General features: G+C 45.6%; 1 protein-coding gene across 5 annotated transcripts in view; it reads left to right on the forward strand.

The window, feature by feature from the left end:
* Positions 1–11,406, forward strand: part of KCTD15 (potassium channel tetramerization domain containing 15) — a 68,070-nt gene extending 56,664 nt beyond the window's left edge. For all 5 annotated transcript variants that reach the window (XM_079988480.1, XM_079988479.1, XM_079988481.1 and 2 more), the window contains exons 4-5: positions 2,372–2,677; positions 10,344–11,406. In XM_079988480.1, coding sequence (XP_079844606.1) covers positions 2,372–2,677; positions 10,344–10,499 — 462 coding nt within the window. In that variant the 3' untranslated portion in view covers positions 10,500–11,406. The remainder of the gene's footprint in view (positions 1–2,371; positions 2,678–10,343) is intronic.
* The last annotated feature ends 5,366 nt before the right edge of the window (positions 11,407–16,772 follow it).

Consider the following 16,772-nt stretch of genomic DNA (forward strand, 5'->3'; position numbering starts at 1 on the left):
ACTTCCTGTACTCTGTGGGTGTGGTTAAGTCAAGCTCCATTCAAGTTCTTGTCGTGCCGTAGGGCTGGCTGCCAAGTATTTGAGGAACATTGTGAAATGCTTTGCCTGAACACTGTCCTGTAGTGGGGAATTCCAAAGGATAGGTTTTTTTTTTGTTTTGTTTTGTTTTTGCAGTCAGCTTGCTTGCCAGATTTCCATGGGTGGATGAGTGTTCTTTTTCCATGAGAGTTCATTTAGCATAGTAACCAAAACACACACAGCTAAGAACCAGGAAGTTTCAAATCACACCTCTACGATGAACCTCCTTTCAGCAGCTTCCCTTTCCCCCAGCCTCAGCCCCCAACGTTAAGGTCATAGTAACATCTTCCCTTAGGGGGATTGTAAAAAGATCTTGAGAGAAACTGTATTGAATTGTGCTTGTAGCAATGAAGACTGTGGCGTGAAATCATCAGTTGTTCAGGGAATGATTGTTGTCCATCTTCTGTGAGGAAAGGAGAGTTACCAGTTTGGTTGGGATTGAAATATTTTACTATGCACAGAACTGAAAAGAGGTCCCCCTGGGACCCAAGGAATCGAAAGGATGGCTCTCAGAGGCAAGGAAGTACAGTACTTATGGTCAAGAGAGGGGTTTGTATGTTGTTGAGGGGAGGAGAGAGGAGTGCTGGGGAAGTTGGTCAAGAGAAAGGGTGGCTCAGTAGAGTGGGGCAATTTAGGAAGGGGCCTGAGGACACAAGAGATTGTGGAAACTTAGAGTTTTTGAAAGGAGAAGCCAAGGTGCAAATTGAACAGGAGACTATTAGGGAGCTGTGTGTTGTTGCCAGGAAAGATGCAGGCAGGCAAGGGGGAACTAAGGGGGCTTAGGGTGACTGGGTTTGGAGTCTAGATCCTGAATTCCACATGTTGACGTGAACTGAGCAGCCAGCTCGTTGGCTTCAGACATCCAGTGTGTTTCATTGGAATAGTCTTTATTAAGCACTGTTATTTCTGCTACGGGTACAGTAGTCCCTTAAGGTCCTCCCATTTCCATGGTTTTCAGAGCTGTGGTGTGCATTCAGGCAGGGGCACCATCCAGCTCAAATGGTTACAGAAAGGCATGGGGCAAGGATAGCCCTCAGACAGGCTGTTTCAAGCAGGGCTGTGCTTACCTCAGTCCTCTCCTCCACCTCAAGGCCCAGGTACTTCCCTTGGAGCACAAGAAGGAGGCAGTGGCAATTTCCTCCCTGGTGGAAACGATGCATTTCCCTTCACTTTTTCCTGTGTGGGTAACCCTTCCTGGTGAACTTTTCCTTCCACTAAAATCCCCACAATGATGGATTCCATGCTGTGATTGAGCTTTTACCTCAGTTTACTAGCAGCATGGTGGAGGGGGGCCATTTCTGTCAGGTTTGTAGGATGGGACGGGTCACATTTTTCTTCTCCCTGCAGTCCCCCTTGTGCTGCTCAGCTGACTGAGGAACAACTGAGAGTGGTGGGAAAAGGCTGGACTGCCAGAAAATAACGTTTTCTGGAAAAACCGCCCCTTCTTCTCGCTGCTTGGCTGATCTGTGAAGAGGGTATTGTGATCCCCGTAAGATCAGGAAGTGGACAGAAGCAGCCTGCAGGATGCAGATTGCACAGTTCTGAACTAGAGATGGAGGGAAGGCATTTTTTTGGAGACTATGCACATTGACCAGAGAATGTACAAAATTCAGTTGAGATATGCACATTCCCCAAAGCCCATTGGAGATTACATGCATAATTTCCTCTTCATGGACAGATTATGTGTGTTGACGGGGTCAGCAAACTTTTTCAGCAGGGGGCAGGTCCACTGCCCCTCAGACCTTGTGGGAGGCCGGACTATATTTTTTGAGGGGTGGGGAATGAACAAATTCCTATGCCCCGCAAATAACCCAGAGATGCATTTTAAATAAAATGACACATTCTACTCATGTAAAAACACACTGATTCCTGGACCATCTGTGGGCCGGATTTAGAAGGCGATTGGGCCGGATCTGACCCCCGTGACTTAGTTTGCCTACTCATGTGTATAGATATGGATACAGCCATACCTTGGATCCTGAACACCCTGGTACTCTGACGTTTTGGCTCCCAAACGGAGAAACCCAGAAGTGAGTGTTCCAGTTTGCGAACATTCTTTTGGAAGCCGAACGTCTGACGGGGCTTCCGCAGCTTCTGATTGGCTGCAGGAGCTTCCTGCAGCCAATCAGAAGCCGCAATTTGGTTTTCGAACGTTTTGGAAGTCGAACTGACTTCTGGAACGGATTCAGTTTGACTTCCAAGGTACGACTGTATAGATATAGATTTGGATTTAGATATATGAAATCCATAAGTGCTGAGATACATAAGCTCTCTTTCTCTCCTTTTTTAAAAGGATTTTAATCTTTTATACGAAGAGGCCAAGTACTACCAGCTGCAGCCGATGATCAAGGAGCTGGAGCGATGGAAACAGGAGAAGGAACAAAGGAAGCACTTCCAGCCCTGTGACTGCTTGGTTGTAAGGGTGACTCCGGATCTCGGGGAAAGGATTGCACTGAGTGGAGAGAAGGCATTGATCGAGGAGATCTTCCCAGAGACAGGGGACGTCATGTGCAACTCGGTCAACGCAGGCTGGAACCAAGACCCCACCCACGTCATTAGGTTTCCTTTGAACGGATACTGTCGGTTGAATTCGGTGCAGGTAATGGGCCTCATCCGTTCTACCATTTTCTTTTTGCGTTCAGTACTAAGCAGATGAGTCCCTTCTGCCCAATTGCCTCTGTGTCACTGGAAGGAGGAGGCATTTTTTGCCTGGTGAGATCATGGGCGTTTTTCCTCTCTCTCCCTTTCCCTTTTCCCTTAAGTCTAAGTTGTTGGTGGGGGAGAGAAAGAGAGATTTAGATTTTTGTGTGTGTTAGCACCATGCTGATCTCATAATGGCGTTAGGCTGACAAATGCTAATTTTTTTTCATCAGCTCATACCCCGCAGTCCTTTCTTCCCTCCAAAGTGCCCCTAGGAAGAAAAAAGAGTGTACCAAAACTACAAAAAAAGAAGAAGAAGAGGGGAAAGGAAGGAGGGGGAGCCGCTTCTCCATGCCACTTTATAGAAAACGCAACAATGTGTAAATGCATAATTTATGTCCCACTCATAATTAAATGATAGAGCCTCCGGGATGGACTTAAAAAAATGATCTCTGCACTTTTTTTCCCCTCCAAGAGGATGTTCTATAAAAATTGCCCAGAGTATTTTAAACAAAATGTGTTCCACTTTATACTCAAAGGTTTTTATGGGGGTTTGATTGAGTTAGTTATTTTTCCCCCCTTTCCTTTCTTTTTATTTTTTATTTAAGATTTTAAAATTAACATATGAAACAAGGAAAGACGGATAGGTAGGATGCGGGAAATGTAAGTTTGTGATTCGGCAAACCCCTCTGAGTGGCTTTCTCGCCCACCCCCACCCGCCCACCCGTCCCAAATAGGGAGCTTGCCCATGGGAGGGCTACCCTACAGCGGACCTTGGCAATGAGCAGCCTTGATGGTTTGACACTCATTAGCGAGGACCAGAGCAATAAGGGCATTTTCATTGGGAGCGTTGAGCATCCAGCTGCCTGTCTCAGGATGTTTGGCAGGGCACACGGGCAAGGGCGAGTGAGCGTGGAAAGGCCTCCATTGGCAGAGGATGTTTTGGGCAGAGCAAATGGGCTTCAGGCTACAGCGAGAAACCAAGAGAAGTCAGTTGCAAAACATGTCACTGTGGCACTTTGGGTGGTTGGAATTTTATTGCTCTAAATACCTGGCCCAGGTGAAGAGCAGTATGCAGTTCAAAAAGCTGGCTTATGGCCTTTAAAAAATAAAATAAAATAAAATAAAAAACATTGTGGTTTTGTCAACCCAAACAAGGCAAATTATTTCCCCAGTCTGTTATCCTTTATGCAAGAGCAGAAAATGCCAAGATGGCACCCACAGAAGCCTTCACTGGCACCCATAGAGCCCCATCCCCCCACAGAAAGAAGTGCTTTATTGCAGCAATATAATAGGTGGGTGGGGATGGTTCCCACAACAGCTTCACCAGCTTACAGCTGTACCCACATGCCCCAAAAGGTTGGCAACCTCTTGGGCTAGACCATGATAGTGAGGTCTCTCTTCAACAAGTTGTAGGGCAGAGCTTGTTGTTTTATACCCCGGGGTTGTTCCCTGCCCCATCTAAATCTAAATGGCTTAAAATTCATTTCAGGTTAACAAACATCCCAGCCCTCCACAGCGACAGAGTCTTCAGTGTTAATCTCTGGCTTGCTGATATTCACTCCTATTTTGATGGTTAGGCAGGGGATTTGAAACTGTGACAGCAATCTGTCCTCGAGGTTCAGGACAGCCTTTGCCCACACAGTGCCCTCCAGATGTTTCGGGTTGCAATTTGGCTGACAGAAGTTGCTGTCGAAAACTTCTGGAAGGTGCCAGGTGTTGGCAAAGGCTGGCTTAGAATTCTGAAGGTCCACATTCTGCATCTGGATACTTCTTTAATTCTGAACTCCATTTTACGTTTTTTAATGGGGGGGGGGGGCGGGCAGTAACCAGACAGGCTTGAATTCCTAACTGGAGAGAGAGGACTCGCCCCACATCCTAGTCACAAATGCTTTCTCAGAAAATGGAATCGTTAAGCCCTGTACAACCTTTTTAAAATGCATGGCTCTTGAACGAGAACAGAGGATGGAGTTCGTTCTGTTCTGTTTAATGAAGACTCACAACACCCTCTGCTATGTATAGACTCTTTCTCGACGACACCTGCAAATTTTGTCTGCTGCAAACATCAGGTGTTGCAAATAGTGGTGTCGCAGAAGCGGGTGCTTGCGAGCTTGCTGTCCATTTTAGCTGAAAAATAATTCAGGATATATGTTACATTATCCCGTGATGCATTTCAAAGACTATTTTCAGTGGCAAAGTGGCAGGCACGCCTTACAGAACATTGCAGGGCAGTGAACTAGAAAGCAGGCATTTTCTGCCATTTGCCCTTCCCTGTAGGATGCCCTTCCTTCTGATGGAGGCAGCGTCCATCAGTTGTGTCCCACATCATGTGAAGACATATCTCTTGGCACAGACTTTCCCTGGCCAATGAGATTCAACCTTGTTATTTGTGAATTCCTATTTTTACATCTTTTTTATAACAGAAAATAGAAGTGCTTTTAAGTAAATGAATAAAACCAACAAGTTTTGTGACAAGGTTGATGAGGTAAACTTACCACAGCAAAGGTCGGTCCAGGTTTTAGACCAGGGGGACATTTTGAAAGAGTGCTGTAGGCGCCAGTCACAAAATGGCTGCCGTAGGGGACATGGCATAACACAAAACCAGAGAAATTGTATTTCCATGCTAGAAAAGACTTAACCTGTAGGGTTTTATATTCCACCTCTTTCTCCAAGGAGCGCAAGGTGACGTACACAATTCTTGCTCTCCTCATTTAATCTACACAACAACACTGTGAGGTGAGCTATGCTGAGAGGCAGTGACTGGTCCAAAATCATCCAGTGACTGAGTAGGAATTTGAACCCCAGGTCCTAGTCTGAGATTCTAACCACTATACTACACTGGCTCTTAAGAATTATGGGGTCAGGGCTTCACATTTTTGTTGCTAATTCATAACTTATTGTCCTGAACATTGCTAATGTTAATGGCTGGAAAGGACCCTTTTTCTTTTTTGGTGCAACATGCATCCCTCCCATTGTAGGTTTTCTTTTAAAATCACAGATACCAGAAATGCCATTTTTCCTTGCAAAAACATAATGACCATAAGCATCGTTACAACAGATAGCAAATTCAGCCATATAACACTGTGGTTGAAAAGGCCAAGGCCTCCCCCAGTTTATGACAAGAGATGTTCTGTTTCCAAAACTTGGGAAATCATGCTCGGCTCGCCACAGAGATGATCTCTTTTAGAGTGTTTCCTTCTGGGTAGCAGCACACTTCAAGAAGGCTTTGAACAAATTGGGAGAAGAGAGCTATGAGAATGATTCTAAAGGGATCTGTCTTGAAGGCAGTTTCCGGGAGGGAAGACTGGCAGAATTGGAGATGTTTAGCCCCAGAGAAACAACGGGAGACGTCTCAGTTCTGAACACTGTGAACTTGGAAATTGCTCCCATTGATTTCAGTGAAACATGCGTCGAGGGGAAGCGTGCTCTGGGTTGCTTGCAGCCTAAAAGTGTGGCAAGGGAAGGGCACATAAGAAGAGGCCCCTGCAGTTGAGCATCCTGTTCTCACATTGTCCAACCAGATGCTTCTTCTGGGAAACCCACAAGCAGGACCCAATCAGAAGAGCACTGTCCACTCCTGTGGTTTGCAGCAGCTCGTATTCAGAAGCATATCCGTCTGTCTGTGGTCACAAAACATGAATTAAAGTATTCGAATGCCCTGAGTTGCTGAATCAGCCAGATTCATTCCTAGGCCGCGGTGGGGTTGGGGTTGCTTACAAATGAAATAAAATCAGACCAAACAGTTACGGAATCATTCTTCCTTCTTTCACATCTAAGGACTCTCAGCTTATTCATTAGTTTTTCCAGCATGTGCCAAGTAGTAAGGTGGGCCACGTCTAATTTTCTCCAAAACTGTGTGATGGTCATTCCAGGTGCTTTAAGCAGGTGCACTGTTATCTCTTCCCCCCACCCCTCCTTTCATTTTTTTTTTTATCTTTACCCAAAAAAGGGTATTTTTTCTTTCTAGGCCTTTTGCTCGTTCTCCCTCGGGTCCTTTCACGTTCTTGCATTGCGAAGTGATACAAGATCAGGGCAGAAGTCAGGGGAACGAGGCTGATGTTTGCCTCCTCGAACACCAAGACAGTGCGCCTGTCCCAGGGCCAGTCAATACTCGCAGGGTTCAAGAGAAGCCATGAGAAGAGATCAAAGCTCAGCTTTGCCTTGCATGACTTGGGAAGTCCAGGTGGCTGGCGGAAAGGAGGCCTGTCTGTTGCCTACCAAAAGAAAGTGAAACGGAGACTTTGGAATTGAAAGCAGGAGGGAGAAAGGAAAGGATGGAGGAGTTCACCGAAATATTTATAATCACCTCAAGCAGACCATATAATCTGTGCTCTGTAAGGAGATTCGGTAGGTCTAGGATTCTGGGGAGAGCACTGAACCTATGAATTTAAGAAGAGTCCTGCTGGATCAGGCCAATGGCCAATCTAATCCAGCACCCTGTTCCCTCAGCGGTCAGCAGATGCCTGTTGGAAACTTGCAAGCAGTCACTTTTCATTGCCCAGCCCTCAACTGCAATAAGGTTCCCAGCCTTCCTGCTTTAGTATATTGGCTAAATATACTAAGCAGTATACATACTGCTTTAGTATATTAGTTGGGGGGGCATGGAATGAGGTGTATCGCTTTTGACACAACGACAGCTTGTATTATTTGATAATCCCCTTGTCATGTGTCGCTACGTTGCTTATGAATTTTGTATTCTGGAGTAACTGAATTGCCTCCTTTGTTCTTAAGTTGTTGAACCAAGCATTTGTTTATAAGCCTGTTGTACCATTTTACTGTCAGAGAATGTTCATCTTGCTTGGCTGTCCTTTGAAACAGTGACATTTGCGCTTCGTATTATATTTCTTCATTCAGTGCATAGTTTAACGATGGGACCCACTGGAGGGAGCAATGGCCACCAAAAGAGGGTTAGATGAATCCATGGAGGAGAGGGCTATTGATATCTACTAGCCACGATTGATATCTACTGCCTCCATGGTCAGAGGCAGAAATGTTTTTGAATACCAGTCACTGGGGACCACAAGAGGGGAGAGGGCTCTTGTGCTGGGGTTCTGTTTGTGGGATTCCCAATGGGGCACCTGGTTGGCCACTGTGAGAACAGGATCCTGAACTAGATGGGCCTTTGGCCTGATCCAGCAGGCTCTTCTCATGGATGCAGGGGGGAAACACCCGGTTTGGAGGCAAGTAGGAGCTTGCAGTTCTGCTGGGCCATGGAGGTGTCCTTGAACCCCTTCAAAGCTCAGGTTGATATCACAAACCAGGTGGCATCCCAGAGGTGGAGTGCTGAGCAGCCATTCTGACTGGCTGCCCAGTTGAGATTAGCGGTGAGGACTTTAGGTGGCTGACGGGCACAGGCAGGAATATAAACACAGGCACATTAACAGCACACATACACCCTGAATAACCCAACCTGTTTGGTAGGAAAATCCCTTAGCGGCCAGAATGGTTACACCAGTAAAGAAGATGCTCATAACAGCCTGCTGCTTTTTCTCCCCCCATCTAGCACAGCATATTAATGATAAGTTATGGCCTCATTTTATGATGACTGAAGCCCCAACGTTGCTTTTCCTTAAGAGGTAGCATCAATATCACTACCAGCCAGTATTTTACTCCATAATGTACTGAACTGCCCTGCAGAGTGCTTGTTTGTTTGATTAATATTTGGGTTTTTCTGCAGAGGTTTGCTGTAAGCAAGACTTTAATCACGCTGCAGTCATTTAGGAATAAGTTATAGAATTATCGCTGCATAATATGCTGGGAGATCCTGAAAAGACCAGAAATGTATCATGCAGAGTCTAGCTGGCTCTCAGGGGCCCTTTTCACCACCTCTGGACCACGAGACCAAAATACTTTGCAGGGCAACACGCACAAATGAAATAATCCAGATAGCGTCCATCTGCAGGAAGCTGAGATGGCTTTGAAAAAGGAAAGCCAGTGAGTAGGGCTGGATACAGAAGGCATGAACTCAAGTGTGTCTTCAGCTGTGGACAAAATGGATAGCAATTTATAAGTCAGACTCCATTCCTGAGCATCACTTTCCTCCTAAAGTTGCCCTGTTTCACAGGGTTGTCGTCTGGCTGGACAAGGAAACGTGCGTAGAAGGCCATGGGGAGATCAACCTGGCCCCACTCATTAGCCAGTGGAGCTCCAAGGCTGCTTTCCTCCTCCCACCCCATTCCTATTTCCTTTTATGTCAAGTCTCTTAGATTGTGAGTCTGTAGCCAGTGACAGCATTTGGAAGAAATTCAGGTAATTTCTTCAAAGTTAGGTAATAATACAAACCTTTAGCCACAGGGGGAAAGTTGAGCTACAAATCGCCTTCGTCTAACATTTTACTCCAGTGACAACTTTACTGTATAATGTGGGGCTTTCCTAAGGGTGAAATTAGATGTGATGTGGAAGCTCCAGACATGGAGCTTTCAAAAAGCAGCTGCGCAGAGTGTTGCATCCAACTTAACTCACCCCTTCCCCAAAACTGCTATTAGCCACAGGCTTCTTCTCTTCAATGTGTGAACTGCCCCATCTCGTCTAGAGGGAGCACCCAGGGCAATTTTGATCAGGGCCACAGTGCAGCAAGAAACCCCCTTTTTGGACATGCTGCACCCCTGATCTAATCCCCCACCCAAGGCTGCTGTTTTTGGGGAAAGAAAAAGAGTGTTCGTTATATCACCCTTATGTCATCTCTGCTTTGATCCTTACCCTGAGTCAGACTGCTGGTCCATCTTATTTAATATTGGTTGTGACTGTCACTAGCTCTCTAAAGCAGGCTTTGCCAACCTGGTGCCCCCTGGATCTTTTAGGCTACAATTCCCATCAGCCTCAGCCATCGCAGCTGTTTGCCTTGGGCTGGCTGGCCATTTTCTGTTTTCAGAGTCTAAGGCTGCATTCACATGGCAGTTTATACCATTTCCTCACCGTTTCCCTAACCGTTAATTTCTGAATTATATTTGCACTTTCACACAGCAATACAAGCTTAGCACTCGTTTCCATGTTACTTGATTCCTTTAAAAAAATTATATGCTTGGAGGCCCTTTAACCCAGAATATCATGGGAGTAAAGTGATGAAATTTAGGGCCGTATAGCGGCATACAGTTTTCCTCCCTGCTGCTTTAATGGGGGAAGAGAAGCGCACGGCTGTGTGGAAAGAGTTGGGGGAGCAGCAACATTATCCAATGTGGTTTGCTGTTGTGCCCCCACACACACGCCCACTGATGTGAATGAAATTCAGCTCAACCTGCTGGTGTATCGGTAAAAAAATAATAATCATAACACAATTCACAATTTCAAAACACACCAAGTACTGCGGTGTGAAAGGACCACAGGACCGAAGCACTAGCATATTAATCAGGAAAACGAATGCAGTGTTCCCCATGCCTGAAATGCACCCCTAGTTGACACATGCTGAGTCCTCTATGTGGGGCTGCACAGAGACTTTAGCAAAGAAATAACTGTGCGTTAGCTTTGCACTGTCACCCATTAACCTCATTGCGTGTCCTGGCTCCCACGGGTGGATATAGGACTCGTACTTTCAGTTCAGTTCAGTGGGATTCTCTTGGTCCTTTCAGAATCATGAGCACATTTGATACGGAGCCTTCTCCAATATTAACTGGTGCTTTCCCCCTCAGGTGCTTGAACGGTTGTTCCAGAAGGGCTTCAACGTGGCGGCGTCCTGCGGAGGAGGCGTGGATTCCTCTCAGTTCAGCGAATATGTACTATGTCGTGAGGACAGAAGACTGCAGCCCAACACCACAATCAGGATAAAGCAAGAGCCCCTGGACTAAAGACACCCCCCTTCCCCCCTTCCTTTGTGAACGTAGAAGTGTTTTTAATAGTCTTGTGTGGAAACACTAAGGATTTGCAAGACAGTATTAACCTGGGCGACGTTGCCCGAGTGGTATCTCTCTGAAACTACCTGTCACCATTGCCAGCCATGAACTCTCTATCTGGAAGCAAAAAGACAGCATACAAAATAATAATAATGATAATGATAATAATAATTTCATTTGTTTTATTAGTCAACAGCTGGGCGGCATGCCCAGCGTCGTGAAGTTTTGTGGGATTGTCCTCTCGGCAGGAAAGCGTGCGGAATGGAGACAAAGCTTCAGTGAAGAACTGGCCTTTGATTGGACTTTGGCAGAAGGACCAATTTAACGCAATTTGAATATGCCCATTGAAGGAATGCACCATCTGACTTTCTGGGGGACCTTCTCCTCCTCCTCCCTTGGTGGGATCAAGGACATGGGAGCTGCCCAAAGGGAGACGGTATCGTGCCAAGTGTCTTCCCCGCCCCCCTGCCCCCGATGAATCCCATGTCCTATCCTGTCTGACAGGCTTTTGCATTGCCATTTGTCCACCCCCGTTACCCTTCTGTGGTTGCCTTTGCGCATTGTATCAAATGGCTTATTTTTCTACGACGCTTCCAGTTGTCTGTGTACAGAAGCCACCCCAAACAGGGACCAATTTGTATTCTTCTGGTGCTGAATGAACTCTTTGCAAATTATTTTCAGTCCCGCACAACCCACCTTTGAGATAAATGCAGTGGTTTGACGTTTGCTGCCTTGTCTGCCCACAACTGATGAGATTGAATTGCAGCAAAACATTTGCAAAAAACAAACCGGAAATGGAGACTCAAAGCAAGTTCCTAAATAAGATTGTTCAGCATTAAACAGGCACTGCCATGGAACCTGAGTTAAGGTTGTGGCGTTCTTTCATTCATCTCAGATTTTAAGTTTGGGGGTCATCCAGAAAGTGGAAATGGGCCATGCAGCTGCTACGACCTTTCTTTCCTCACTTAAAACCCAATGTTATTGTTGCTTTAAGAATATATCAGACACAAACAGAACACCTTTTCTGCCTGATTGAATCAGACCATTGTCTCATGAGCTCATTTCTCTGTGTGATGCATTGCAGCAGTCTTCACCAATCTGGCCCCCTTCAGATGCCAGCCATCCAGCAATGTTGATGGGAGTTGTTACCCAAAGGATGGGGAACCTAGTAACCTCCAAATGTCGTTGGACTTCAACTCCCAGCATCCCTGATGTTGGTGGTACTGGCTGGGGCTCATGCAGTTGGAGTCCAAAAACAGTTGGCATGGGAGCACAGCTTTTCTGTTCCTGCATTATAATAAATGTTTTAAAAACTAATGTCGTTTGGGACTCCAGGTTCAGAAGATGTTAGCTTTCCATCACTCAGCAGAAATTGCATTTCAGCATTGCAGATCTGATGACAGAAGCATGACAAATGAATGTGCAATCAACATGTGGGTGAGGATAGCAGAATCACACCCATTGGCCCCACCCCTGACTTCCACTCACTGATTATGGCTCATGAGGACTGTATATCATGCATAGGCTTAGTTTAAAAGACAGCAGGCGGATCCCACAGCTGTGATCGATCATATCCTGATTGCACAGGGCTCTATAATGGCAGGATTGGTGGTGCACTGGCAGATTAACTTTAAAAAGTAATTGGAATTGCAACACCCATTGAAACATTATAGGAGCTCCAGTGTCAGCAGGACAACAGGAGGGTGGCTGGGTCCAAAGCCCTCCCAGTCCCACAAGGTTATAGAGATATTTAGTCACACTCTTGACTTATGGGAGGAAGGGTGAAAGATGAAGATAGCAATGTGAAGCATTTTTCTGCTTGAACCTGGCAGAGCATTGGATAAGGTGGTGGAACCACCTTGGCATCTCATCCGTACGCCTTAGGATTGAACAGCAAGTGACATTGCTCATAGGCCACATTTGAACCACATGTTCAAAGCAGTATGATACTACTTTAGACCATCACGGCTTCCCCCAAATGATTATGGGAGCTTTGGTTTGTTAAGGGTGCTGAGAGTTGCAGGGAGACCCCTATTCCCGTCTCAGAGCTACAATTCTGGGAGTTCCCTGTGAAGATGGATGGATGGATGTTTAAGCCACTCTGGGGACTGTAACCTGAGGGGAATAGGGGTTTGCTAACAACTCTTAGCCACCCTTACCAAATTATAACTCTCGGAATTCATGATTGTTTAAAGTGGCATCACAGTGCTTTAAATCTATGCTGTGAATGTGGCCATAGAGTGAATTGGGGACTGAGAATTGCCTGCTCAAGGCCCCCTAACCTCTTCCCTTCCCAGAACTACAGATCCCAGGATTACCTGCTGAGAGGAAGCAGCCGTTTAACCTTTCGCAGCTTGTAGCACAAAGGTACCCTGCCTATGATAGGCTGATTCCATTAAGAAGAAAATACAAAAGTACTGATTAGTCACAAATATCAAATTACTTCTTTTCTGTAATATGCACAGAAAAAAGTGTTCTGATGCAGTAGACAGGGCTGTAGCCAACCAAATTCTACTCACTGATGAGCCTAAGTTAGTCATGTCAATCACTTTCAATGAGTCTACAGTGGTACCTCTGGTTATGAACTTAATTCGTTCCGGAGGTCCGTTCTTAAGCTGAAACCATTCTTATTCTGAAGCGTGCTTTTGCTAATGGGGCCTTCCGCTGCCCGCGCGCCTCTGCTGCGCAATTTCTGCTCGCGTCCTGGGGCAAAGTTCACAACCAGGAGCAGCTACTTCCGGGTTAGTGGAGTTCGTAACGTAAGGTTACCAGACGTCCCCCTTTCCCAGGGACAGTCCCCGGATTTACAAATCAGTCCCCATACAAAATCCATTGAAGTTGAAAAGTGTCCCCGGATTAATTGAAAAAAATCTGGTAACCTTATCGTAACCTGAAGCGTTCGTAACTAGAAGCGTTTGTAACCAGAGGTACCACTGAACTCTGAAGAGTATTAATATTTGATACACCCCTGATTGTTATGATTCTGTTCTTGGAAGTTGAAGGATATGTTGTAACAAGCTACCAGGAACCTACTCAGGACTCACTGGAATAAACAGGCATTGCTCCAGAGCTCAGTTGAGCTCTTAGATAACACCCTTCTGTTGATTTCAGGGATGCTTCTACAGAACTGCAGCAAGGAGGTGCCAGTTCTTTGTACAACATTGGGTTGCCAGCTGCACTTTTAAGAGCAGTAGTTATATCAATGTCTCTATCTCCATCCTGTGAAAAGTCTCACCTGTTAACTTCTGTGGATCCAGTTGTTGTTAAAAGACACAAGAACAGAACAAACCTGGGGGTGGGAGTGGGGTAGGTCAGTTGACAACTGTAGGTGGGTATTCTGAACACCAAGTCTTATTGATGCAGCTAAAGTTGAGTCTCCAGATCCAGTCATCTCTTTTTCCCAAATCTCCCCAAAAGCTATTATTGGTCTACGTTACCTATGCAGAACAATTGCTGCACCTGCAGAGAAACCTGCCACTGTAAAATGCATTTAATTAACATCTTTTCTACTTTTATGGCACTCTGAATAAAAAAAAGACTACGTCCTAAGGCCATCATTTTTGTATGTAAGATGCCTGTTGAATTGTATAGTACTGTATACACTTAATATTGTATAACTTCCCCTGCCCTTACCTCAAGATTTTTGCAAAACTGAAGATCATTCTGTGAGTTTATAAACAATTTCTTTGCTGTTTATTATGTCACAGACATTCCTATAAAGTCAAAGATCAAATATGCAGAAATCTTATTTTACTTTTACACATTTGTCAGCAAACCAGGAATTCAGCTTCTTTTACCTCAGTACCATCTGCTGAAAGTTTCCCTCCCTGGAAACGAGAAGAGTAACTGCTGTTGCACATTCCCTGTTCATTTCCAGTGATCCTTGAGTAAGAGAATCTGGGGGATCATCCCCTCATGTCTTCGTACAAAACTGAGGAAAGCTTCAACTGTCGGTAACCCTTTCCCCAGAAAATTACATTTGTTCATTTTTTAATGGCAGGTTCCTCAATTTGAGGGTTTTTTTCCTTCAAATACATTTCTGAAGAATGTATCCTGTTTGGGAAACTAAAAAGTTGTAGAAGCTACATGATTTATGTCCCTCAACACAGAAATATGGGACATCTGGGGGGGGGGTTAACAAAAGGGTATGTACTCAAAACTTCCAGAGAAGTTGCCCTTGCAGCAAAACAACAACAGAGAGTCTTGTGGCATCTTAAAGATGGTATGAGCTGTTGTTGCTTTTAGTTATTACATTTGTGTCCCACTTTTCCAATAAGGAACTTCCCCCTCCCAATTTTTATCACAACAGCCCTGTGAGGTAAGACCAAGTCACCCAGTGGTCTTGTGCCAGACAGGATTTGAACCCTGGACTCCCAGATGCTAGCCCAGCATTCTAACCACTACACCACAGTGGCGTAGTGGATCAGAGTCCACTTCAGACTCAAGGTAATACCCCATGCATCTAATAAAGCGGACTCTGGTCCACAAAAAGCTTTAGGCCAACAGAAATTTGTCTGAATAATCCTTACTGAATACGTGAGGGTTTTTGTTGAGGAACTTTCTTTGCATCTACAGGTGACTTTCTGTCAAGACTAGTATGCAATTTGTACAGCGGTGGTGGTGGTGGGGAGTCAGAACTGTTGCACTATATTCCGTTCAAGTCCTGGGCACAAACTCCTGTGAAAATGTTGAGGCAGCAGTAAAAAAAAAAGATGAAGCATGGAAGTATGACTACCGGGGGGGGGGGAGAGAGAGAGAAAGTGAGATGGATCCTGTCAGCTGAGTCAGAAGCAGAACTAAGGCTGGAAAATAATAACCTGCCCGAGTTTAGCCAACAAGCCCATACTTTATTTTGTCACTTAGGCCAGCTCCATATGATCTTCCAAACAGTCACAGGATCCATTGGAATCAATCAGAATCTTGCAGAATCTTAGCTCTGTATTTGCTTATAGATGCAACAGGGAAGATATGTATGACCATGTGTGAAGATCTGTTTTTCTGGGTGTACAAGCGCTGAGAATCTGCTCCCAATTACAGCTCCCAACATGAGATGCGCATCCAACATCGTCATGCGATACCTCCCCTTTCTCACCATTTAGGTAAAATGTCATGTGTGACGTGGCCCCAAGCCTTCATACTTTTCTCAGAAGGCCCTTTCAAAATATTTGCAGCCCTACTTTATTTCATTTTGATGTCCTCAGGGTTTTTGGGGGGTGTTTTTTTTAAAAAAAGTATTTCCATGAATCAGCTTCAGTTACTTGTTCAGTTTGGGGAAGGTGGCACCATAAATGGTTCCAGCCGATGGAAAAGTTTGAGCCATGACATCATGGCACTTACTTGCAAAACAGCAGTTTAAAAGGGGGGGACGCCATGTGGAAGCAATCACTGGGCTGGGAGACGGAGGCCCTCCCTGGAAAAGAAAACTTAACGTTGGGACGTCTTTTTTCACTTAGAGATTTCAGGTTGCCGAATTGAAGTTTGTTTCAGTTGCATGTGATTTTTTTTAAAAAAAATAATAATGTGCATTTTAGAACAGCAATATCAGTGGCAGCTGCCCCCGTCCTTTTCTTCCTCTCCATTGTTACACCGCAGCAGACTGTGCCCTACAAAACAAAGAGAACTTTGCATCTCTAGCCCAACTGGTGCTCAGAGAGCAGAGGCATCTGAGTTTGAAGGCAAACAAAGAGTAATTGAATCCGACTTCAACCATGCAGATTAGATGCCTTTTTTTGCTGAGCACGAGGTCCAAAAAACAGGTATTCCACCCCCCCCACCCCACCCCCGCTTCCCTAGGTCCTGTTCTTCAAGCTGTTGCAACAGAATGAGCACCTCGAATGAGCACTTTGGGTGGCGTACCAGTGATGTGCTGTATTGTTGAAGAGGAACGGTCCCTTGCAATGGTGTGACGGATGTTGGACACTGCTTTCTCCATATGCACAGAATCATAGCCAGCTCCTGTCTCGGGGGGGGCGGTGTCTTTGGGGAAGACACCCTCCACGGATGCCCTTCCCTCAACAAGGTCTGTCTCCTCACTGCCATGATCATTCTCCGTTGCTGCCCCTCCTCTTGCTCATTGCTACTACCAGCTTGCTGGCTGGGCAGAGAGCTAGTGAACAGGGCAGGGTGTGGCCTCCACTCCTCCCTCCCAGCGCCAAGCCTTATCTGAGCCAGAGCAAGAGGCGGTGAACAAGCAAGTAGGTTGCAGTGGTGAAGAAAAGAACCAGGTGG

The sequence above is a fragment of the Podarcis cretensis genome (assembly GCF_951804945.1).
Source record: "Podarcis cretensis genome assembly, chromosome: 8".
Lineage (NCBI taxonomy): Eukaryota > Metazoa > Chordata > Lepidosauria > Squamata > Lacertidae > Podarcis > Podarcis cretensis.